At 43.2% G+C, this 25,987-nt stretch overlaps 2 protein-coding genes across 3 annotated transcripts; both read right to left on the bottom strand.

Moving 5' to 3' along the window:
* Positions 1-40: 40 nt before the first annotated feature.
* pdia4 (protein disulfide isomerase family A, member 4) lies at positions 41-18,706 on the bottom strand. 2 transcript variants are annotated; one of them, XM_034572140.1, is made up of 11 exons: positions 18,667-18,706; positions 4,971-5,175; positions 3,546-3,720; positions 3,119-3,324; positions 2,870-3,008; positions 2,541-2,746; positions 2,069-2,227; positions 1,643-1,794; positions 1,335-1,491; positions 967-1,200; positions 41-730 (listed from the first exon to the last, which is right to left on the bottom strand). In XM_034572140.1, exons 2-11 carry the CDS (start codon positions 5,044-5,046, stop codon positions 315-317), a joined length of 1,920 nt encoding a protein of 639 aa, XP_034428031.1. In that variant the 5' UTR covers positions 5,047-5,175; positions 18,667-18,706; the 3' UTR covers positions 41-314. The 2 variants fall into 2 exon arrangements, with proteins under 2 accessions (XP_034428031.1, XP_034428030.1); XM_034572139.1 differs by lacking the exon at positions 18,667-18,706 and having other exon boundaries at positions 4,971-5,244.
* On the bottom strand, positions 5,681-25,783 carry LOC117754260 (polycystic kidney disease 1 like 1). The gene is made up of 54 exons (XM_034573086.1): positions 25,666-25,783; positions 25,490-25,618; positions 24,956-25,381; positions 24,304-24,472; positions 23,839-24,078; positions 23,145-23,277; positions 22,861-23,064; positions 22,404-22,585; positions 22,119-22,322; positions 21,383-21,546; positions 21,069-21,280; positions 20,838-21,025; positions 20,764-20,771; positions 20,480-20,698; positions 20,025-20,096; positions 19,767-19,946; positions 19,612-19,689; positions 18,775-18,917; positions 18,323-18,443; positions 18,115-18,241; positions 17,797-17,995; positions 17,615-17,671; positions 17,164-17,523; positions 16,827-17,084; positions 16,529-16,642; positions 16,122-16,273; positions 15,911-16,011; positions 15,403-15,601; positions 15,222-15,305; positions 14,893-15,100; positions 14,654-14,760; positions 14,462-14,561; positions 14,250-14,378; positions 13,992-14,165; positions 13,721-13,907; positions 12,735-12,823; positions 12,213-12,643; positions 12,037-12,121; positions 11,759-11,929; positions 11,552-11,670; positions 11,272-11,382; positions 11,077-11,185; positions 10,811-10,879; positions 10,029-10,201; positions 9,686-9,920; positions 9,422-9,526; positions 8,625-8,759; positions 8,168-8,302; positions 7,341-7,562; positions 7,057-7,218; positions 6,501-6,668; positions 6,373-6,410; positions 5,880-6,285; positions 5,681-5,786 (listed from the first exon to the last, which is right to left on the bottom strand). Exons 1-53 carry the CDS (start codon positions 25,781-25,783, stop codon positions 5,958-5,960), a joined length of 8,631 nt encoding a protein of 2,876 aa, XP_034428977.1. The 3' UTR covers positions 5,681-5,786; positions 5,880-5,957.
* Between the last annotated feature and the right edge of the window lie 204 nt (positions 25,784-25,987).

The following is a 25,987-nucleotide window of genomic DNA, read 5'->3' as shown; positions in this document are numbered from 1 at the left end:
TCTTGTATGTTTTCATTCACAGTAACAAAAAGAGTCTCACTTTGTGTTGGCACACGGAGCCGCCATCATTTTCAGTTTTATTTAAAAAGACTTAAATCTTCAACAGTGCTTACATGCTTTTAGAAACAGAAGCTGAATCTCTTGGAATGAACAGAAACTAAAATGATGATTGAACGTGATTATCATCACAGCAACTCAGTAACACCGTTAAACCTCTCAGAGGCCCCTCCCCTAAGGGTCATCCCCTCAGGGTCCTCCAGGTCTCTGCCCGAGCACAGTAAGAGTTCTTAAGCTACTGGTCAGGAGCAGGCGTCTCAAAGTTCATCTCTCTGCTGTGATAGCTTTGTGGCGTGCTTTTCCAAAAACTTACTCAGTCCCTCCACTGTTCTGTCTCCCCCTTCCAGTTTGACGGGGCTCTGCTTGTTGTTACTTGGGGCAAAGTATATCGTGGGGAAGCCCTCCACTTTGTAGCTCTCGTTTGGCACGTCGTTGGCGGAGGAGTCCATCTTGGCGATCACCAGGTCCTTCTCCCCTTTGTACTTTTTGCCCAGAGCCAAATAATCAGGCTCCAGTTTCTTGCAGTGGCCGCACCAGGGGGCGTAAAACTCAATCAGGACGTCTTTCTGAGTATCCATGACGATCTCGTCAAAGGTTTTTCCTACCACGACCTTCACAGGCCCTTTGTTGTTCTTTGGCACTGGCTGGGACTTGATGATGGGTTTGAGCTTTCCTGTGAAAAAAGAGAAAGAAGTAGCACACGTTAAAAATCCAAGACAGATATTTGGAAGCTGCAAGATTTTTTTTTCCTGTGATTATATTATCAAAATGTCACAATTTTAAATGTTGAAACATGTTTTTATGAAAATGTGCCTCAAAATCCAAACACAACATTCCACTTACATGATCCCATCTTTCAAATTTCATAACATAAGTGCGGAGAAAAAAAAGCAACCACTCGACACTCACCTTTCTTAAATGCGATAACAAAGTCGTGCAGCACCTCAGAGTCCAACTCCTCGGGCTCCATGGCAAACTTCTTGCCTCCGTCGGCCAGAATTCCCACGTTAACTTCCTCTCCGCTATCACTCAGGCCGAGGCTCTTCAGCTCGTCTGCGTAGTCTTCCTCATCAGCGATGGCAAACGTGTACTCTGGGAAGTCTTTGGCCACGTCAAGCACCTTGGACCTCCAGAACTGTGTAGCTAAAAATAAAGAGATTTATTACTAAAAGATTGTTAACTTGTCCACAGGTGTTTAAATCCAGTTAAAAAATGCCGGATTAAAATTAAAATCATTTGACAGAGACCAAACCAACACGGCACTTTAACAAACTCACCTTTCCTGTAGTCGAAGCTGAAGTCGATTCCGTAGTACACAACCACCAGGGGTCGTTTGGTGTAACGTTTAGCATCATTGCTTGGTTTCCTGTGGCCCACCAGAGGAATCACATGCTTTTTGAAGAACTCCTGCACCTCTGACACGGATGTGGAGTCCTATGAAATGAAAAAGATGGAGTTCATAAGTTTCAGAACAAGAGATATGGATAAAGCAGTATTTAAAGTGTTGACAGTTTATTTTACATCAACATTAAAAACTGAAAAGAGAGTGAATCAAGGGTTTTATACTGAGATAAGAGATTCGTACCTCGACTGCAAGTGTGTGTGACGCTGGCTCATACTTGGAGCGGAACTTTTCAGGCTGAGTGATGACGACCTGACCCGGTGACGCTTTGAGCAGTTTGGCCACTTCGGAGCTGAAGGTGTGACGGAAGGTGAAGTCTTCCCTGAGAGCGTTACCTGCCAGACAGACGAGCGACAGTGAGAATAACATCCACAGATCAAAGAAAGAGTATGGAATTTCTAACGGGAAAATAAAAGGAACTGAAAGCAATTGATTCCCCATCACAAATTTGATTTCACAAGTATGCTATGTCAGCCATGTTTTGTAAAATGGTCTATATCACTAATACCTGTAAAACTACAGGTCAGGTCATCTAAAAGTTACAAATTACAGAACATACAGTAACCATGAACAAATCTTATGGATTATAAAAAAGGTATAACTACTTACAAGCCTCGATGTAGATCTCATAGGCTGCGTCCTCGTCGCTGGAGAACACGCCAACGATGACGCCGTCGTCGCCATCCTTGATGAGCTCCTGCACCTGCTTTCCTGCCTGGACCTGTTTGGATGGAGGTCCCGCCTGCTCACCCATGTAGTCAACAATGCCTGAAAAGAAAGTTTAAAAAGGTGGAGCACAGCTGATAGAGGACCAGAAGTCCATGCACACAGATCCACATGCAGGCAAACTCAATGCCTTCCCCATTAATTATCTAGACTGGGCGGACCACCGTTGTCCGGTTTGTCACATCACCATCTCATAAGGACCAACATATTTTTTCAAGCTTCTCATAACAAAAAGATCTCTAACTTGATATTTTTTCATTGTAGAGCTGGCAATAAGCAGCACAATGAAAGTCCGCTGCATTTGTTGTCAGTTGGATCATCCCCCCAAAAAAAATCCAGCAGAGAAAGCACCTACCATAACTCTCTCTGGGTCCGTTGTAGTCAAACACCTTGCCCTTCCTGAAGATCTTGAGGCTGGGATACCCCGTAACTCCAAAGCGTGTGGCGACCTCGCTCTCGGCGGTGCCGTCCACCTTAGCCAGAGGAATGGGAGGAGAGCGCTGGCTCAGCTCCTTGGCCGCCTTCTCGTACTCTGGAGCCAAAGTCTTACAGTGTCCACACCTGGAGGTCATTGATAAGAAGTAAATAATGAATCTTAAGTGCTGCTATTAAAATGCTCAACTATCACTTCCATGGAAGAGGAAGTCCCTTCTGAAGGAATCTCAGGTGTCATGTCTGACTGACCATGGGGCGTAGAACTCCACCAGGATGATGTCTGCGTTGTTAACCGTCTCATCAAAGTTGTCTTTGGTCAGCACCAGTGTCGCCTCAGGTGGAGGCTTCCAGTCCGGCTGAGCTACTTCAGTCACCCGATCCACAATTGCTGCAGCAAACAGAGTCAACATATTAGTGCTAATTGATTTTTCAAAAGAGGCAGAGTTTGTGTTGAAAGGTTGTGAAGACGCTTCACAACAGGAAATGAACTGTTCCTACCTTTCTGCGTCCTGTCTCCGTCGTAGTCCACCGGCTCTCCATTTTTCAGGATCTTGATGGTGGGATAGCCCGACACCTCGAACCGGCTCGCCAACCCGCTGGCTATCGTCGCATCCACTTTGGCCACGTGTATCGGAGGGTCGTTCTCCTTGAGAGTCTGAGCGATTTTTTCATACTCTGGGGCAAACTGTTTGCAATGGCCGCACCTGAACGGATAAAGGGGGAACACAGAAATATGGAGGATGTGAAAAGAAGCAGTAGAATTTGCATAGGGACTGGTTTCAGTTTCTTCTGCTCTTCTGCTATGCACCATTTGTTTTGGACTTCTCAACATCTTACCACTTTGACAGAAACCAAAAATAATGACATTGAATAAAGTGTAACATGAATAAAGCAAACACCTTTAGATGAGAAACTTCAAACGTACCATGGAGCATAGAACTCAACTAAAACCGTGTCTTTCCCCTCTATGAACGTGTCGTAGTTGTTGTCGTTGAGAATCAGCACCCCGTTCTCTTCTTTCACCTCCGTGTCATCTTCATCCTCATCTTCCTCCTCATCACTGTCCTCTTCATCAGCCTCCTCCTTCTCCTCTGTAGCATCTTACAAACAATAAGAGAGATACAGGTTGACTTCAGGAGCAGTAAATCTTGGACATATGGCTGCCACCATCATGCTGCTTGTTTAAACACTGTAAGGCAATTTACTGATTTTTTTTCTCCCCCCACATATACAACGTAACATTTCTCAAATTCTTTAATACAGATGCACAAAAATTTACAATTTTGCTACAATTGCTGCAGCAAAGATGTTGCGAAACACATTCACACATCTGTAACAAAGAATGTGAAGTCATGGACAAAATGACGACATCAGCAAATCAGTCTGCAAACACTTTCTTATTCTTGGATATTCAAGCAGAAACATGAATTGTAACGGCTTGAATCTGCAGCCACGAGCCACAAATGCTGAGTGTTCACTCACAAAGCTCTGCACACACACTTTAGCACCAAATATCTCAGTCAGTGTGGAGCACAGTTAAATATTGGATGAAATAAAAGCTGGTTTGCCAAGCACCATTAAACTCAAAGAACTGGTTTCATTTACTGATGAGGTTCTCAGATATCTGAACAAAGCCCCCCCCCCCAGGCTCTGCAGGTACACAAATCACTTTCGTTCCACATTTCACTGAGATTTTAGATCCGAGAGTGAGAAGAAAAAAAAAACACTTTTGCATTTGTGACAGTTGTGCAGTTGTTGACTTGTGTTTGATCTCAATGCATGAACTGACTGACTGACTGACTGACTGACTGATATCCTGATGTGCACATTGTGTCCATGACATCACAGTCCTTGTTACAGGTGTCTGAATGTGTGTTGCCCCATGTTTGCTGCAGCAAGTGAAGCAAAAACAAAAAAAGCGACAGCAGGAGTTTCTCATCTGTGATTCACAACATAGGATGTGTGCACCCGCAGTGAAGATCTTGAGAAGGTGCAACTGTTGTATTTGTGTGAGAAGGAAAACGTGTTTACAAGTTTGAAAACTGTGACTACAAACTAAACTACAAATCCCATAGTCCCAGGTGCTCCGTTGGTTTTGCACCAGCTCCATAGACACGTCTGTTATATGACAGAAGGTGAATTCATAAGCTGATTCACAGGGGTCAGATCAGGTCGTTGCGTTTATGAGTGTGTGTGGCAGCTCTGTTGACATTAGCCCATCCTGTGCGCTAACTAGCATGCTAACAGAGCTAACGGAGCGTGTACAGGAACTAGTTAAAATATCAGCTGCACACATCTTTACTGGAATAACTCACATCTACAGACGTCGTTGTGTGAGGCTCAGTTTTACCTTCTTCACATCTGCTGACGGTCACAAAAAGCGCGACGCCGAGGAGCAGCAGCAGCAGCAGAGCGACCTTCCTCATGGTCCTCAGATGATGATGATGATGAACCGCGTTATCAAAGCAGGAGCTAATTTAACTTTGCCTGTTAGCCTGTTAGCTCGTTGGTGAATGTCATCAAAGTGTTAGACCCACAGTCCGGATCAATACTCTCTGTGTGTGTGTGACATACAAACTAATCACGTCTGAAGTCACACACACCACCTCCCCCTGTCTGCAACTTGTCTGACTTGCCACGCTGTGATTGGCTCGCCCCGCCGGCCCTCCTCCAATCACAAGTCGCCACTCAACTCCTCGGTCACATACGTTGGAGGATGTTATTGGATAGTTTTCATCTTTTATTTGGGGATGATGTAGCTGATCAATATCTGAACTTTATCAATACTTTACATAGTTATTTATGTATTTATCTGAGAATGAGGTTTAAAGATTGATTATGAGGAATATCAGATATCATCCCCATCCCCAAATAAACAGATAAAAACCATCCAATAACATCCTCACTGGGCTTGTGGTCCAAACTTACTTTTATTTTATAAGTCACCTTATTACAGCGATTTATATAAAATGGTGTTTATGTATTTCTTGACATTTAAACAATTTTTTACTGCTTTTATCATTTTGTCTTGTAAGCTTGAACAAAAAAATATTTGCATTTATTGATCACAAAGGCTTGTATTTGATTTATATACCATAATGATGAATTGTTCATTAATCAGTCACAAAGTCATTAACTGCTTATAAAGAATCAGGATTTATTCCAGGAGTAGTTTTGAGATCCAGGTAATATCGTTTACCAAAGTAGATATAGAAAACAAGTCTGTCCTATTCTATAAATCTTTACCGAAGAGAAGCTCTTACAATGCAGACTTTTAAGACATTTAATTATTTGAATTACTTGCAGTGTCTGAGCCTGAAGAACCTGCTACACCTTCCTACCCTCCTGTTTTCTCTGAACTTCCAGGCTCCTCGTGCACCAGAACCTCCACCACCACCTCTGTGTGGGTCGCCCGAGTTTTACTCAACCAGCTAATGTTGTGTGTTTGCTTCTCCAGGTCATCTTCTGTCCATATCCTGATGAGTGATGTCGAATCTGGGAGGGACAGGCAGTTCTGTCCCCTTGAATAAGTCTGGAGCTTTCTGTCATTTAGATTTTCTTCATCACTTTCTCCAGTTTTCTGCAGATTGTCAGATGGTAAAACAACGTCCGAGGAGTGATTGTTTCTCCGTTGGCCTCCTCGCTGCAGCATCTCAAGCTTGGACCTGGTAATGCAGTGTCAGAAAAACTCACCATTACTACATTTGTAATTTATGACGTTTAAATATTGTCTGAGGAACAAATGTCCCTACCTGATTGTTTCTTGTGCCACGAGTCTTCTCACAAAGTCCTGCAAAAGAAACACAAAGATGTACAGTATGTGTGGGTGCAGGCACAGCATGTGTCTGTGGTGCGTGTTTGACATATGAGGCTGATTCACCTGTGTGTCCGTGTTGGAGGGTTCCTGTAGGGGTGAGGTGACGGGACTCTGCTCCATCGTGTTGAGATGGAGTTTCGGGGGCTGCGTGTGGTGCAGGCAGCTGGAGAGAGTGTTGAGTCTGAACAGCAGCTCATCCACCAGGCTCTCAAACTCTTCAAGGTAGTAAGTCTGACAAACAAGAGTTCAGAGAGTCAATCAATTACCCTCACCACACTTTTGTCCGTTTACAGTAATTCAACCAAGATGGTTTGTCTATTGCTGCTGATATTGAAATTACTACGCAACAACTTAAGTAGCCAGGAAAATAAAAAACTGACATAAAGGGAACTGTATATAAAGATGGACGACATGCCAGCTCCCAAAAGTGAAGCCAAAGTGCCTTGATCGGTGCCTGTTGGCTGGCTCCAGTATAAGTCATAAATCCTGGCTTCTCCATGTTAGTGGATGGGACATGGATCAAACTGAAAAGTCAAAGATCAGGTTGGATATGGAGGTGGGAGGATGTGGAGATGTGTCATCTGTCTTTATGTACAGGCCTAAGCAGCTTCTTCCTCACTCTGCTCTCCACGTGGTCATCAATCCATTTGAGTTCACGCTGCCCAGTGACCTCAGAAATCCTCCGTCTGATGTAGCGGGCTAAATCTGCCGCGGTGAAGACGTCCAACCTGCTCTGAGATCTTTTGGCAACTCTGACCACGGCGGACACCAAACCGAGAACCTGCAACAAAAACTCATAACAGTGATCTCGACTCTGACAGATTTTCTTCCACTGAGTCTGTGCAGCCAGTCATCTTTCTATTCATTCGTGATTTTGCGTATATACATGTTCTATATATTTACCCCTGCTGTCCACACCACAGTGGAAGACAGATAGAGAGCTCCACTGTACAGGAGGTCTCGTCCAGAGAGAAGGCGATGGAGGCTCCTGGTGGGTCTGAGACCCCAGAAGTGACAGAGCAGAGTCTGAAGGGAGCGAGGAATGGAGCTGAAAGCCCAGGAGCTTTGTGCAAACAGAAGATTCCCAGCACAGGACAGCGCCACCAACAGGATCAGACCTGAAAGCTAGGACCATTTGAGGGTGAGTCTGTGTCGGGGGTTTAGCATAAGTTTCTAACCAAATCCACAATTTAGACACATTTTGGTGAGAAATACGCACATGCACAGGTCTGGAGGGTGAAAATATTGAAAAATAAGCATTGCAGGGACATTGAGTTTCTTACTGTATATATCTTTTACTAGAATCCCATCCATTTATCGTTCGGCCAATATAAGTCTTTCACTGATATATCAGTATATTTGTTTATGTTTGCTGATATGTGCAGATATGTTTTTTTATGGGATAAATGCAGAAAATATATGAATTTATGTTTACATTTTATTGAAAAAATATATTCTTGATAACATTTTTATAAATTTGGTTGTATTTGTGTTTTCATTTTAATGGTTAAACTGAAAATAGTGTCGGCCGATATATTATATATATTTAAAATGCATTAATGAGACAAATGCACACAAATTGAATTACAGTAAACTGCATGTAATTTCCTATAAAATATAACAAATACTACATTTGATTTTCATTCAAGTGCAACTTTCTGTTTTTGCACAGCAGAGGCAGTGCTTGAAATTGACACTTTTATCATTGTGCTGTTTCTCTTTGTGTTTACCGTTGGCCAGAGGAGGCTGGAGAGGGAGCGAGTCAGCAGTGCAGCAGAGGAAGCCAAGGTCCTGTTCCTGCTCAGCACAGTCACACACTTCAAGGTGAGAAGGAAAAGTGTAACGCCACGCAGAGCACGAACGTCCTGCAGAGACAGAGCCACATTTGTCCTCACAAAGCACCGCTCTCCTCTTTAATTACCCACATTGTGATCTCTCACTCACACAACAGGACCTGACAGTTGGATTCTCCTTGTGCATTTATTAAGGGCGTGTTTAACAAAACAAAAAACCTTATACAAATTGAACAATGTTTTCTCAATAAACTACTCAGAATGATTGTAAATAAAAGGGCCCTTTCATTTTTCATGGGTGTTATAATAAATTAAAACAGGACCAGGAATGAAATGCTTTTGAACGTTCTTATCTCTCTCTTTCCCTGCTTTCTGTTTTTTGTCTCTTTCTCACTTGTTCCCATGAAGCCAGGACGCTGACATCAACATGTCCTCTGTGTCTCTGCAGCAGCTCCACAGCCTCCAGGATGATGACGGAGTGATAGATGTAATAAACATAATACACGAGGGTCACTGTCAGGAGAGTGAGCTGAAAAAAGAGAGAGGGAGGTATATTTCTTTATTTCATACTCATATTAAAAACTCTGTTGTGTGCTTTGACCTTCAGATACTTTTTTTTTCTGTGTGGTTTACTTAACAGGTGTGTTGGTTTAACAGCTACAGGTTAGTTTGCCCTTGCAGCTCGGTCACAGTGAACTTGTTTGCACGGTGCGGGGCCGAGTGTGTGTGCATGTGTTCCAGCTGTTTAAGTCTGATGATTATCTTGGAATTATTATCTTTCTTTTTGCCTGTAAAATGTAATTTACATAACACTTATAATACAACAATAACAGTTATGGTTCTTATGGGAATGAATTATTGCATCTGGTATTAAAGAGTCTTTGTTAATGTTCTTGGTTGAGGTGGCAGCTCTATGGCATCTTCCTGAGGGCATTTTTTAAAATTCTTTAAATAGGCGATGAACATGATCAGACACGATTTGTCAGGCTTTATGTTCCGTATCAATATCCCAGTTATTTATTTTCTTTCCTGATGCTTTTACAGTCATCAAACTATTTTTCTTCATATAGCCCCCAGATGTCCAGACCATGTGCACATGATCAAAGTTATTTCATCAAGTGGACAGTATCTAGAATGTAGCATGGGTCAAATTTCCTGATTTGATATATAATTGCTGTATTGCTTATATACTTCTAGCCAGTTGCGGGGTCTCCTCCAGTATCCCATCAGCCCTTGCTGCCTCACTGTGCACACTTGAAGACAGAGTTGCAGTAGAGACAGAAGGAGGAAGATGAGCTGGAGGGGAGGAAGAGGAAACAGGAAAAAACCTTTAGGCTTGTGACAGAAACTGGTCTAAAATATGACGAGATGTGTCATATTTTATAATCCTTCTTTCTTTATAATTTATCATTACTATTATAATGATATATAATAAAAAGAAATGGAGTATTTTACCTGGCACACCATAACAACATAGTCCCACACAGCAGGAGTGTGGTACACCCTGACAGACTGCACGTTAGAAGAGGGCACCAGGACACTGGTGGGGCTCTGCTCAGTGAGCAGGGTCACACTGGTGAACAAGTTGGGTGCGGGGCTGTACAAGGTGAATTGGACCTTCAGGGCCACCGTCCGTCTGCCCAACCAGCCGCCTGAGTGCAGGAGATTCAGTTTGGATGTGGCGTCCGACCTGATGTTGATGATAATACTGAATATCACTGGGATGAAATATACCTGCTCCTATGAGAAATTATTTCAGAGATCTCCTCCACCATGTGGGTGTCTGTGTAACTCTCACTTTGTGTGGCCTAAGCCAATTGTAGTACTCGGTCCCGAGTAGCAGCCCAGGCGACCGCATGTCTTCTGGGCCGTTGCCGTGGGAACCATGACAATGGAGTGAGGGTAAGTGGATGCTCCGCTCCTTGAGAAGAATGAGCGAAGACGTCCTGGTACAAAAGTCGCCCTGGGAACCTGAATAGTCACACACAGAACACACACTCGATTTCAAACTGCTGAAATCATCACTGTGTGATGACTTCAATAAAGTTACAGTAAAGTAATGTTTTCTACGTTTGAAAAAAAACTTGTCGGATTAAAGACACATTCATCGTTCATGTGAGACATTCACAGCCTAAAAACTGCTGCTGCTCTTTTGTAAACTGGATTTTGATGTTAAAACTAAAGTTCAGTATGTGGATTTTAAAGGAAATCTACACTCTACATTGAAAACACATGGAATCCACCAGTGGACTCATCTGTATATTTGTGACACAGTGCCTCCTACAGGAGATAGTAGTGAAAAACATGATGCTATGATGTGAAATTAATTTAAAATATAGTTAGTAAATAGCATTTAGTTGATTATTTGCTTGAAATCAGTGTCATCGAAATAATACAAGTCTAGTCCAGACTGATGTGGTTGATTTTTCTAAAACTACTGTTATAAAACATATAATATAACATACTTTATTTACTGTGGAAAGAATATTATCACCATCACTTTCGCTGTGTACATTTTCAAATCATGATATCATCACTATATTTTTCATGAGGTCACACATCCCTCTTTTTATTACGTACCTGCTCCTGGAATGAGCTCGATGCCTCTGACTTCCACAGGATTGGCTCTCCCATCAAGATGTGTGACTGCTGAATGACACCACACCATCAAGTTGGGATTTATATTGATAAAGTATAGAATAAGATCTTTTACCATTTTTAATAGGTAAGAATAGATTTGCACACATGGTCAACCTAAATTATGATTCCTGACGGATTGAGAGCAGAACTGTTTCACCAGCTCACACGAAACAGGATCGTCTTAAGATGTTTGAGTCATTGTTTACCTCAGTTTTGGTTGATGCATTCTTGTACAGCTGATTGAGCAGACGGGTCTCTGTCCACTTCCACCAGTCCTCATGTGTTTTTATGGACATAAAGTCATTATCATCATTCCTGTTGAAAGATAAAACACGATTTTGTAGTGTTTGAGATGTTTTAGAGACAAAGACAGTGTATGTGTGTGTGTTTGTGTGTGTTACCGTATAAACTGTTTTCTGACAGCTTTATTGAGGTGGTAATGATGACTGAATGAGCTGCCATATGTTACACACAGCATCAGTGCGATCATGGAGACACAGACGCACAAATCCCTGGATGACAAAGGAAAAAAGGAATAATTCTTCTTATAAACAGGTGGCCACACACACACACACACACACACACACACACACACACACACACACACACACACACACACACACACACACACACACACACACACACACACACACACACACACACACACACACACACACACACCTGAGAGTGTCATGGATGAGAGTCTCTCTTCTTCTCCTCCCACGACTTCTCCTCAGCTCTGCTGGAGCCGGCGGCCGCACAAGACGCAGGTAGCGAGCTCGCTGACGAGCAGCAAGCAGCTGTCCATAAATAAGAAATACTTGAGTAGATGTTTCAGTGGAAAAGAACAAAACAGATATAAATAAGTAAATAGATTGTGGTTGTTACCTTGTCGAGGTATGAGCTTGTGTCCTGAGGGAAATCAGGAGGCCTGAACTGCTCCTCTGGTCGATTAGCAGCACTGTGGCTGCACAGTTGAATCTCAAACTCTTTAATTGTGGAGAAAGTATGAAAGTCTGTTCTGTACCAACAGGAGACGATCACTGCCACGGTGAGTATCTGGAAAAGAAAAAGAAGTATATCTCCATTACAAAGACCATGCATTTTAAAGTAGGGTTATGGATTATGTCTTTATTTATTTAAAGAACAGGTAGTTATTCATTTACCGCGACCGGCTGGATGAAGAAGATGCAAGAAACCAGAGAGAAAAATAGGGAGTGGATCCAAAGCAAAACCTTGCTGCTGCTGAATCTGACACATCACACACAGACCCAGTTAATCAATAATTCATCGCTCATATATTTCAGCAATAATCCATTTAACGCCATCACACAGCTACTACCTCATTCCCAGCACTGCAGAGAGCACCAGGCAGGAGAGGGACAGCAGCAGACAGAGGGTCCAGGCCAAAGATTGACACCACCGGGACGCTCGTCCAACTTTTCTCCTGTTCAGTTTGCCCATTACATGGAAACGGTTTCCTTGAGTATCTTCTTTCTTCTTCTTGTCTTGATCTTCCTCTCTCATACATACAGACAAAACATCTTTCTGGGTCCCACAAAACTTGCTACTTTCACTTGAAAGATGAATTTCTTTTCCCAGAGTTGCTCGATCATCATTTTCCCCCTTTGAAATCAACGACAAATTCCAAATCGCTAGTCCCGCACTGCTCTCAACTGCCGGATCATCGTCCTTTCTTACTCTCACATCTGGTTGGTTTGCAGGTTCTTTATTTTCCAGCATCGCAGTGGACACTTGGAGCAAGTTTGTTCCCTGCAGCACAGAAAAAGAAAGGTGAGGATCGGGGATCAAAAATGCACAAAGACATAGAAAAAGAAAGAACAAAAGATGGATGCTCATTGACCTGGTATTTCTTCCTCCAGGTTTCTTGCATCCACCTCTGCAGGCGGCTCCAGGAGGGATGGAACCCACTGTGATTTAGTGGAAGGGAATCTGTGAAGAGACGGAACAACAATGAGACATGGGCGACGAAAAAAGGAAAAATGCAAAAACATTTCATCAAACCTGGAATAATGCATAAAGGTGGGTGTAAATAACTCTTATTGTTTATGCCTTTTTCTTGATGTTTTGGGTATTTTATTTTGAAGCCAGTTTGGCAGAACGGGAATTTTATAGTGAAGAAAGAAAGGAATTAATATCAGGATTATAAAATTTGTTAGAAAAGACATCAAGGAATATACATCATCTTCTAATGAACTACTTAAGAGAAACAGGACTAAAGAAAATCATTTAATTTTAGTTTAGTTTAGTTTGCTGCCAATCTACTGATCCACACTCCAGTCCAGAAGGTGGCGGTAATGCACCTATAAGCTGATTTGCTAACCGCCAATAAACACAGACAGAGAAGTAGAATACGCAGAAACAGGAAGTTGATTAGGCGGCAGGTGATTGTCTGTGTACCGGAGGAAGACTTGTTGTAAAGACTTGTTGTAAAGACTTGTTGTAAAGTTTTATGGATATCGAGCAACGAGCTGTAGTGGGAACCAGGTAATGTGTGTTATGTCACCATGTTGTTTTAATTTACCTGTAAACAGGTGTTTGAATGTATCACTATTGTTACAGCCATGCTAATGCTAGCAAACCAAGTGAATGTATTATGCATTAATAAATAAACAAATAATAAACTAAACAATGCGTTTCTAGCTTTTCATATGTTTTATATGTGTGGTTGAATGGTTTGTATGCTCATGTTTATGTTTGTTAGAGCTAATTGACTGTTGACCTGCAGCTTTAATGGTGTTTTGGAAGAAAAGTTGTGAAAGAAAGGAAATTCATGTTCATATTACGTTGAGAAAGAGGATGAATTCTGTGCAGAAGTCCAAACCTCACCTTCAAAGTCATCATTCTCAGTCTTTCTGACTTTTGCATGTTGGACTCCCGACCTTGTCAGCTTGACCTCATGCAGTCGAAACAGAAAAGATATAATTGTTGTTCCGGGCAACACTGCCACCACACTCAACAGTCCTGTTGTCACAGAGACGGCGGATACGTCAAGAATACCCAACTCCATCGGTAACTGTGAACAAGGGATTAGAAATGACGGCTGTAGGAGAGACGCTCATACAACAAATTGAGAGCTTTGACGGTCTTATTAAATTACCTGATCGTCCATTTGCGATATGATGAGTGTGTTGACACATGCGTACCCCAACAGCAGCAGCAGACACACACTGAGTCTTTGAGTGTGGGTGAACAAGTTAGGGTAGGGGCAGCGGTACACAGACATCCAGATGTGGAAGTCGGCCAAAAAGTCAGATAATTTAAAGCACAACATCTGCAAGCAGACAGGTGGAGACCCAGGGTCACGTGTGAGTAGAGAATAAAAGTGTGAGTGTTCAGATGTGCATGAGCGTTCTACCTTAGCAAAGCCTATTCCGTGGGTGCAAACACACAGCGCTCTCTCCACCTGGCCATCACCTTTGTTCACGGCCAACCAGCACTGACCCACGAAGAGCCACACGCGTCCCTTTACATGCCCACTGGTCACCTGGGTTAAAAGAAGACAAACAGGCCATCCTGATGGTCCGAACACAGAACACAACCCGCAAACACAGAGCATGTGGTCCTTACCTCAGATACCTCTACATGTTTGAGGTACCAGTTCGGGGAAGGTCCAGAGCCGTCATGCCAGATGTGAACCCTCCACACGGAGCCCAAGCTGTCTGCTGCACTGTGGTGTCACAGACAAAGATCACACTATGTAGCATTAAATGGTAAAATGTGTATCATTGATTTTATATGTAAATTTTTGGAGGATTTTACCTCAGTATAAATGTGTCCTGAGAGTTTCTCCTGAACAGAGTGCATCCTGGGACTTGTAATTCTCTTGTGTGTGAGATCCCATCTTCACCGTACAGCTTTATGTACACCTGATGAACGTACAGACACAAATAAGTACTGGACTCTACCTACTAACCCACCCACCCACGTTTATGTGCAGTAAAATACATTATGAGTAACGCTTTTGTTGAAGATGAATGAAAAACAAATGATGGTGTCACCTTGGCGCTCAAACTGGCTGCAGAGCAGACACCAGTGTGGATGGTTACAGCATAAAGATGTGGGTCCAATGGAGAGTTGTCAGAAAGATAATGGACTCTTCCATTCTTCTCTGAGACGTCATCAGCTCTCTTACACGCCACCAGCCCGGGGATGTACAGGCACAGACACAGCACCATGACGACCAGCACAGTCAGATCTCGGGACACACTAGAGAGATGGAGAGGAAGAGAGGACACACAGGAGGATGACAAGTTTTGAAAATCCCCAACATTTGTTTTCTCTCTGTTTATTTAAATATGTCATTCAAGCCTGAGGAGGATGAGGTCACCTTAGGAACGGGTCCAGATCATCTGTGTCATGTCTGGTCTGGATCTGGTGCTGCACCACAGTCAGAGGCCTCAACTGGTGACAGCTGAGAGAAGAACAGCAAATACCATCAAAAAATATGTTGCTTATCATCAGTGTCAGTGTTTGTTTATCTCTGTGAAGGTCTCATGTCCATGTCTTACCTGCAGTTGACAGCAGCTGTTGTGTCTTCTTGCTGTGTCCTGCAGCCCAGATGTGTCCAGGCCCCCTGGTGGCCATCCCAGGTCAAGCATTGACTGCTGACCACAGTGAGACTGTAGCTGATCTCTTCACTCAGCTGCTTGTGTCTGCGCTCTTTCCCAAAATGAGCATTCAGCAGAGCCAGGTGACCGACCCCTGCAGCTGGAGGTGTGGAGATTTGAGTGTTACACAAATACTCATCAACTCTTGGATGTGTTTGTTTTTTATCTCATCCCTGTCTTTTAACTCATGACAGAAAATATTTTGATTTCATTATTAACATTTATTACTAGTCAGTAATATTTTATTATCATCTCCTCAAGCCTTGTTTAACTTCCTAACTGCATAAAAACAATGTTAAAAGAGGATTAATTAATTGTTTTTGAATGGATGATTCATTTCATATAAACCTAATGGAATGATCAGTCACTTAAGAGATGTGAGCAACAGGATGTAGAAGAAAGCTTTTACCATTGAGGTAGGACGAGGGCAGAGTGATGCGTATGTTGTTGCTCTCCCAGTGATGAGTCCTGTGCAGGTGGTGCATGCTGGGAGTCGGCCTCTCACACATCCTGCCACAACAGAGAGTCTTGGTTTGTCTCGCATTCTTACCTTTCACTCAAAAACTACGCTATTACGTTGCTCTTACTACGAGCGTATACCAGTAATAACAATAATCTACCTGAAGAGCAGCATGATGGGAAACACTCTCTCGGGCGGCGGCGTGAACGCCACGCTCAGCTGGATGACCTGCTGCAGATGGTCCCTGGTAATGTTGAAGCTGTGGTAGTTGACCTGGCTGCGGAGGAGGACGTACTCGCGCACGGAGCTCTTCTGCAGTAAAGATGTGATCACGTGCTGGTGAAGTTAGGCTCAACAATCACTTCATACATTATTTTCTTTAATAAGTAACATTTTATTACGTTACTGGTCACCAACTTTCATAAAAGTAGCACAAGTACAGTTAAAGGAACCCCGTGGAGTTTTCTTACCTCTCATAGTCTCATAGTCTCATAGTCTCATCGTACGCATGTGAGTGGCTCAATGACAGGTCTGTACCTGTCAATGGGTCCAAACTATTTCACTCACGTTTCTTGGTGGATGTTGCAGCTCGATGTCGATTGGCTGATTGAGGGAACGGACAGTGATCTTTCTCCTCCCGCTGCACTTGTACAGACTCAAGTCAACCACTGGTCCAGTGAGCTGCAAATCACCAGAGGGAATAAGGGACTCACGTCAAATTTAGTGTAAGTCTAAATTTTAAATGTCCCCAATGTGTCTTTTATATGAGCAAAAAAAAACATAATTTGGTTGAAATAACCAGTCAACATCATGGCTGATTATTTCTACCCTAACACTTCAGAAAACCAATATCAGTGCCTTTCACCTGTGTGGGACTGCGGCCGCAGGTGTAAGGGTTGAGGGTGAGCGTGGTCAACACACTGAGCACACATGGCTGCCGCTGCGTGCTCTCTGCTGCTCCACTGCCATGAACGAACAAAAGCTGGATCAGAGAAGGAGGCAGGTAGAAGGTGGTTGAGCCGCTGCTGATGACCGTGGAGGTTTGGTTTTGGTTTGCAGCGTATAAGGAGATGAGGCCTGTGCTGACTCTGTGCTCCTGGACCTTGTGCAAGAAAATGTACTTCTGCAAATGAAAGAGTAAGGACAAGAGTTGGGCGAGGTAGAAAAAAGAGAATGAACAAAACTTGTTTATTTTCACTCACCAGCATCAGGTCTGAGGCAGTCTGCAGAATATCATCAACAAGCCGTGTCCTCTGCTCTGCTGAAATTGATCCTCCCTGTTTGATGGGGTCCCTGGATGATGCTGGTATGCACCTCCTGGGAGTTGCAGTGGTATTTACAGAGTCTGACTCCAGTACCTGTGTGATATTGCCCTTGTTGGCTGTTTTGGGTGTGACGTCATGATCTGTGACAGCAGCCTGCAGGATGTACGACAGCAGGACGAGCAGAGTGTCGAGGGTCTCGTGGTCCAGATGATGTTGGACTGGAGCGCTGGACTCCAAAAACAGGTCTGAGATGGTCTGAATGTGAAGTGTCACGTGTCTGACACTTGCTAGAGATACCTAAACAGAACAAAACAAGTAAACAAATGCATCATCTTTCTTTCTTTTAGTGACTGTTTGTCCTGATAAAAGATGATCATCCTCCACCAACCTGATTTGAAACTTGTAAAAGGTCTTTTAAAGTGCAGATGCTGTCAACCATTGACTCCTGTGGATTTAATCACATGTTGTTAAATAATGTGTAGTTGAAAGACACAAATAGAGATCGAGATAAAGAGGAGATTTTTTGAAAGTCCAGTGTGTGTGTGTGTGTGTGCGTGTGTGTGTGTGTACCTCTTCCGCTGTACCGCTCTCAAGCTCACACACTGTGCAAATGAGCACATTGCGGATGAGTCTCTGAGCATGTGTGTTGGCCTCGGCGTCCAGGCTGAGTCTGTTCAGGACGGTGGCGAGAACACTGACGTAGTTACGAACCTCATGACTGTTCCCAAGCTGCAGCAGAGCCGACAGGTTCCTCAGACCTGCCGCCGGCCTGGAGAGACAGAGTTACTGATACACAACAATATACTGCACACAAACAAAACAAATTCTACAGTTTCAAGTCTTTGAATCCTCGTGTGATGTGATGACCTGGTGATTTTTGACTCTTACAGCTCGAGGTCAGGGTCCTGATGGGAGGATGTGTCTCTGAGGAAGCTTGGCTGGACTCGGACGCTGACAGGACAGGGTTTAGTGGCCGTCCCATATGTGCTGCTTCGGATTTCAGTATAAATTGTTACTATGGAAACAACAACAAAATATTTTACTTAGTTGGTAGGAAATCTTAAAAAAATGTCAAACGTGTCTGTTGGTTTTATACCTTTATAGTCATCACTGGCGTCACCTGCAGGAAGGCTGAAGTAGTATTGGAAATCTCTCCCCTGGTACAGCACCCTACGGGGTCTGCCTCCTACACTGAAGCTGTACTCATACAGTAGATCCTTCACACACACGCACACACACACACACACATGGTTGATATGCAGGGAACAATTTAAGAAATCAAAGCTGGTTAGAAAAGGGTATATATAAATCTTTAACTTTTCATTATTATTAATATGAAACTTTAAAGATTTAATTAATGTAGAATTTAACAATCAACTCACTGTTGTTAAAGGAGAATCTATAAGTGTGATAAATTAGACAATTGCTTATTTAATGTACATCTCTGTGTGTGTGTGTGTGTGTGTGTGTGTGTGTGTGTGTGTGTGTGTGTGTGTGTGTGTGTGTGTGTGTGTGTGTGTGTGTGTGTGTGTGTGTGACAGCAGGCACCTCTTTCCCTGACGTGCAGAAGATGCTGAAATGTGTGTGTAGCTCCGTCCCTCTGACCGGCTGCACCTGGCACTTCACGCCCTCTGGAGCAGGCTTGGATTTCAAGAACAGCTGAGTCCGGCCGACAAAACTGTTCCGACATTCTGAGTAACACAGGCAACAGGCAGATGAGATTATCTCCAGATTTTCACTTTCATCCTTTTAAATATCAGTGGAAAAATAAATCAAGGCGGACTGCATTTTGGTGAGAGATTCACCTCTCGCCTAGTTCATACCTGGCATTAACACGTGTCCTGGGCTTTAAGAGCAGATGTGAACGCACCAAGACGCATTTAGATCTGATCACTCAAACCACATGTGGAGGTGGTCTGGGCAGCATATGGTCACATTCTTTTAGAAACTCAACTGAAGGACCACCTACTCAAATAAGATCCTCTGTCTAAGAGAAGAAAGACTTGTTTTCCTCTGCGTTTTTTTAGCAGGATGACCGAAGATAAACTAAACCGATATCAAAGACATTTTGTGGGGAGGTGGAGCCTGACCCAAGGAAGAACTGTTTCAATTTTGGTTCGGATCCTGATAACTTTTTTCAACATTGCAAGATAGGGCATTTCTCTACATTTGGGTTGATTTCTCAGAGAATAATTCAAATAAAAACATGGATCTAGTGGATTTAAATGTGGAAAGGGGGCTGTTGGGGTGGGTCTCATTGATTATGACAGTTTATAGATTTATATTGTACTGTGCAGAATCTGAATTTTCAGTTCATGTTTATTGCTCATTCTTTGTATTCGGTCTGTCATGGTTCTTTGTTAAAAACACTTTGGTGGAACTTACTGGCTGTGACCTCCAACAAGTATCTGCTCCCTGGCCTCAGACTGAAGGGTCTGACCCTGAGCGTAGAGGAGGAAATTCCTACAAAGAAAGATTATTTAAGAAACAGAGTGACACAGAGAATGAATGTGTGTGGGCAAGTTTCTTAAATAAGTTACCTGTGTAAGTGTAGGACTTGAAAACGTCTCCGTCCACTGGGTCTCGGGGCAAATCAAGTAAAGTTGGCTCCTGGATCAGGACAGAGGGTCTGGAAAACACCAGATTACTGCCCTCAGATTCATGTTCTGCTGGATCGAATACTGCGTCTTCTCCTGGGCTGAATGTTTCGCCATCCACACCTGGGAATACACACGAGTAAGTACACAACATCTCACACTGGTAGTAGCTACAAAGGCAAACACAGATGTGTACTGCACCTGTGGGTCTTCCTGCAGAGCTCCCGGGGTCTCCTTCCTCTGCATGTGGGGAGTGAACGTCGTAATCTGACTCTGTAACAGACTCAGCTTTAATGCACGCTCACAGACCATGCATATGAAAACATGAATATTATTTATAAAGCACCCTTCTGAATGTACTGTACAAGTAGAAGCAATACAATTTTCTTTTAAAAAACTGAAAGAATTTATTTGTTTTTCTCCTTTAATGTACTACTGTATGTGTGTCGCTTCGTCAAATGCTTTTGTTTTGTAAATACATCTGTGAAGAATAAATCAATTTAAAATTTGAAAATTGCATGTAAAAAGGCATTTAAAAATGCTATTGAAAAAGATTTAAATAAAGAATAGTGTCATGTGAAAGTGCTTTAAATAGTACTTGCTTCGTTTGTTTCATTTGGCTCTAATGTTTCAGTCTTACTGAATTTCTTTCTCACCTTGATCTCCCATGTCACCACCCTCCAGGACCGGAAAAGACAACTCCCACTCAGCAGAGGGGTCAGAGTGAACTGGGAATTCACTGATAATGTCGCTTTGGCCAAACTGCTCTGAATATTGGTCTCCGCTGCTGTCAAGGGTGAGTGGCGGGTAGTCAGTGGAGGGGTGATGCTCGGCAGGGGGAAACTCTCCTGGGGAATGATATAAGGGCTCCTCTCCTGGAGATAAAGTGAGGAAGATGTTAAATAATTCATAAACGATCCATTTTTACAGTTACTTTAACCTTGCATTCTATTATTGCGATTTATATTCATATTGATGTCCAGGGCTCAAAGCTTTGCAATGATTTTAACTCACACATACACACACATCTTGGAGTATTTCAGAGTAAGTTTAATTTCTAAGTAAACAGCAGGATGAAATGAAATATATTCTAAACAAACTGAACCTGCTGTTCCTGTGCTGACAGGAGTGACGTGCTCAGAATCTGAAGAAGAGGAGAAGTGAAGTTTAGTGAGGGAGTGATACGTCCGACCTGAAGACTGAAATCAGACTGAAATCAGACTCTGGGGTTCTACTTTTCTATCTCACAAACTTCAGTGCATTTAATAACACACCAGCTTTGTTTAACCCACCGTCAGTCAGGCCGAGATATTGCCTTCTCACTCCAATTTTCCGGGTCCTGAGATCAGTTCGGGCGCCGTGTGATGTGTCAGACGGACGCAGGGTGGACGTCTCAGCAGTCTGATCCTCGATGATTGTTGAGGGAGCACCGAGATCCATTGTGGAACAAAATGGCACTGGAATAAAACCGTTTAGAATAGAATAAAGATAAAGTATATTTTTTGTTAATAAAACATTGGAAATGTAATTAGTTTTTAAGGATTAAGCTCTTCTTCTACCTTCTGTGACAGGTCTGGAGGAGGCGTCGACCAGGAACAGACTCCAGGTGTATTGGATGTGAGCGAGGGAAACATCACAGTCTTCACACCAGGTGTCGACAGAGAACGACTGATCCCAGTTCACCTGGTCGCCCTGGCAACGAGGGCAGGAAACAGACAACTTCCTGGTTTGGAAACATTGACATAACTCATTATAAATCATCTGGTGAAATAAGGTGACTTAAGAAGCTCAGTGAAAGAGATTTTTCAACATTTTTGCTGAAATCTCATGTTTTGTGTTGAGATGGACTGATATTTACGAGTGTGGGTAATTTGGTGCAGATCCAAATAAAAAGATCTTGTGAATTTAAACGTGGTGTCATAAGGGAACTGTTGGGCCTTGGCAGTGATGTGGGCTCTTCTGAGTGTCCCCTGTCACAATAAGTTGGATTCTGTTCCAATTAACTCATTCTTGTTTGTCTCTCCTGATCAGAATAGTTCAGAACAATTGAATCCTCAACTTTTCCTCAGGTCGTGACACCCAAGTAATAACAGTATTTTTTTCTTTGCAATCTCTTTTGTGCAAAAATGTTCATTTATATAATCACTGTCTTTGACTCTTGGATTATGGCGAGCTGCAGTATCCAATCAGGACACAAATGCACAACTAGATTTGACTATGAATGGCACAGGTTTGCCAGTTCAACCAGTCACATCCATAAACACACTTGAGACACGGTGAGTATTTATAACTCACCCAATCAGATTTGGTTTGACTGTGAGGAAGGTCTCTGCGGAAGCTGAGCGCTCCCCGCTGCGTACGGTGAGCGTGAACTGGAACTGGTCGAAGTCACGTTTTAAGAAACCAGCAGGAACAGTGAGCACAGAGGAGGAGGTGGAAATGTGTTGGTTGAAACAGGAGGTGCTGATGGAGCTGAGAGGTTTACACGTCCAGCTGTAGCTATAAGAGAATACAAAAATGTTAGAAAACTCCCATTCGAGCACAAATCAAATCGTTTTTTCTTTCTGTCGCAGTTTCTACCTGAGCAGGTTCATGGGGAAGTCGGGGTCGTAAGATCTCTGCCCGTCCAGGGTTAGTACGGTGGCGTTCCCGCTGTTAATGAAGACGTTGGTGCCACCCTGGATAAAAACCACAGGAGGGCTCGGCATCACCTGAACTCTCACACTGTAGTTACTATACACCACACTACCGACGACCTGGACCTGTAGAGAAATCATAGATATGGAGTCAATTCAAGTAAAAGTACAATTAATGCATATCCAAATATAATTTCTACTCAAAATACAGATTTGGAAACAGGCTTTAAATTAGTTTTCAGGCCATCAGCTGCACATAGACAATCCAAAAACCACAATATCTTCACCTTAATAATAACATAATTTTTTTTTTACTTCTTTTTACTATGCCCCCCCACAGACACAGCCCCAGTGATGCACTCCTCTGCCTCCTCCATGCATGACCGTGCTCAGTTACTCACCCTGGCTGTGGCGCTGTAGGTGTCGCACTGCAGGAGGTGGCTCTGCAGTGTGAGACTCTGTCTGTGTGTGTCTGTGAGAGGCAGACGGAGGCTCCGGCCTGCAGAGTCCAACAGAGTCCAAGTGTACTGAAGGCCTCCTGATGTATCGCAGTCAATTTCAGTCTCGTAGGTCACCCCCAGACGGATAACTTCATACCTACGCACCTAGAGATAGAGGAGGCTTTTATTTTTTAGCTACATTGTCTTTGCATGTTTCGGAGGCTACAGCCCTGCTGGTGATGTACCTGTAGTTTGGGAGGACCCATGTTTTTGACCGGTGGAGGCTGACAAGGTCGCTCCACAACAAAGATGTGACTGCTCAGAGAGGCGGAGCTGACCAGGTTAGAGGCGGTCACCTCGACTCTGAACTCCCCTGTTCTGCAAAGAGAAGCACATCCAGTGAATTTCCACAGGCCCAAACACACAATACAGTGATGGTCTGTATTTATTTCTAGTCTTCACAGTATAGTTTGGCCATTCATCCATTCATAAAAATTCATACTATGCATATATATACCATCAGGGGCAATCTTTGGGTTCAGTATCTTGCCCAAGGACACTTCGACACATGGAATGGAAGAGTCTAGGACCAAATTGGTCACTATTGGCCATTGAAGATTTACTTTAAAGAACGATACAGACAGACTGAGACTAAATCTGTGCTCTTTTAAAAAAATAAAAATAAAGCCAAACACATGTAGTTTGGGTTAATTGGAGACTCTAAATTGCTTGTAGGTGTGAATTTGACTAAGGATGGTTGCTTGTCTCTGTTGGGCCATAATAGGAATGTTGGTGTCAATAATAAAAATAATAATAATGACGGATAGAGAAAGATTGATGGAATTCAACAATATTACATATAAATATTAACTATGTTTCTGATGTACATGAAAGTGGTCCATGTAACCATCAAAAATCAAGTGAAACTCTGTGGCTCACCTGTGGAACACGTGCTGCTCCGTGCTCTGTCCCAGCCTGGATGAACCGTCCCCGAAGCTCCAGTGGAAGGTGAGGTCGGTGCCCACGTTGACCCGGCAGCTCAGCGTTACCGTCTGATTCTGCAGCACCGAGGCCTGGTGCACGAGCCTGTTGAGCTTCACCGCTCTCTGGACCACCAGAGGGAGCAGGTCAGAGGTGACGGACGCCTGACCAGCAGACATCACCACAAATACATCAAACCTACAATAAAGAGAGGTTTGAATTGTGAGTAGTTTTAATCTTGTAGGTGCACAAGCTCTTAATCTAATAGCTAAGACCCTCCTTATGTGGAAAATGATTTCAGTTAAAGGAAACAGAACATTTAAAAGCATAATTGACACATCATAAATCATATAATAATCGTAACTGAGACCCAGTATTACAATTAAAAAGGCACCAATCATATATTTTCTCTGTGACTCGTACCTGCCGGGTTTGTTGTATCTTTTTGTGACGGCTCTTGAGGTAGTTCTGACTGATATGGAGTCTCCAAAGTGCCACATGAACTCCACAGGCTCTGGTGCATCAGCCACAGCCACGAAGGTTATGTCTGTGTTCGTGAGATAAGCTGGCTTGACTGCATAAATCCGCACTGCTAGAACAAAACAGATATCACATGTTCAAAATGTTATTTATATATATATCGATTTTAATATATAGGGAATTAAAATACTGCTGTAAGTGATGTCTCATAATAAACTAGAATGGCACTCAATAGAGTCCCCTCATGAAACCACATTTAAATTCAATAGATCCAGATTTTTATGAATTATTTTCTAAGAACTCAAGGAAAATATTGAAAAACAGCCGATCTCGAAATGTATCCAGATCTGAGGCTAAATTGAAGCTTAAATTCAATGCAGCTTAATTACATTTTCCCTGCTCCATTTAAAAAAGTAATAAATCTATAAATTCGTCACAATTGTAGACAAAAACACTCACACAGTGATTCAAATATATATATTTTCAATATTTTCAAGATATAAAAGCCAAACTTTTTATTTAAATTGCCTGATAATTTTTATTTTTATTTTATTTTATTTTATTTGCAGTGCTCAGTTAAAAACACTGCACTTACCATTGTCACCCAGGCTGGGAATTTGACTGGTGTGTGGTTCCCAGTTTGCATCAACTGTAACTTGTGGCGACGACTTCCTGTTTTCCTCAACACACACTCTGACGCTCTTGTTTCGAGAAGACACTTGATTCTCGGCTCTGAGCTCAAACGGAAACGTCCCGGCGTGGTCAAAAAGCAGAACCGCCGCCGCCTCCTCTCCTGTGGCGTAGCTGCTGTTTCTGTACAGTAATGTTGCGTTGACCAGCAGAGAGACGGTCACGTTTGATCCTGCTGCGACGCTAAATAAAACCACGTGTTTCTGATTTGTTCTGATCGCACGTGGAACGCTCAACTCCAGCTCTCCCACGGGATCCTGAACCAGGATGTGTGTTTGGAATGAGGCCCGGCTGACTGGGTTAAAAGCCTCAACTGTGACATTATAACGCCCTGCTAATGCAAGAGACACGTTAATGAGCCATTCCTCTGTTGTCCTGTTCATTACAACTTTATTATCTAAACTAAAAGTCCAAATTACTCTCGACCCCATGCGGCCACCTTGGCTGACGACCTCCAGGCTGAACTCTACGTGCGTAGGAACGGCTGACATCCAGCTCCCAGAAGGCCTCAGGGCACAGATTTGCTCATACACCTTGAAGGCCTGAGGCAGGGCAGTGGAGAGCAGCACTGACGAAGGATGAGGAGCGGAGAGGACAGACGCCGTGAGGTGATACTGTCCTGCTGTGGGGGGGAGGCGGCAGAGGAGGTGGAGGTGCAGACGGCAGCTGGACTGATCGGAGGAGTGGAGGAGGTGGAGAGGAATGGAGTGATGGGGGTGCGAGGGGGAGCCATCATGACAATAAAAATCACCGTGGTGTTGATGGAGATTTGGCTCATGAATGTTGTTGCCATGGTTACAGTCTCGATCAGTGCTGTTTTTCCAGTCGGTAATTTTGCTTGCATGTCCTTCGCTGCTGAGGTCGACGTCGCTCTCGTGGCTGCGCTCGTACTCGGCAGTGAGCGTGAGGTCGAGGACAAGTAGGTGCTTCATGGTCG

The sequence above is a fragment of the Hippoglossus hippoglossus genome, chromosome 20 (assembly GCF_009819705.1).
Source record: "Hippoglossus hippoglossus isolate fHipHip1 chromosome 20, fHipHip1.pri, whole genome shotgun sequence".
Lineage (NCBI taxonomy): Eukaryota > Metazoa > Chordata > Actinopteri > Pleuronectiformes > Pleuronectidae > Hippoglossus > Hippoglossus hippoglossus.
Note: the sequence above shows the minus strand (reverse complement) of the source record. Positions and strands in the feature narration are given on the sequence as shown.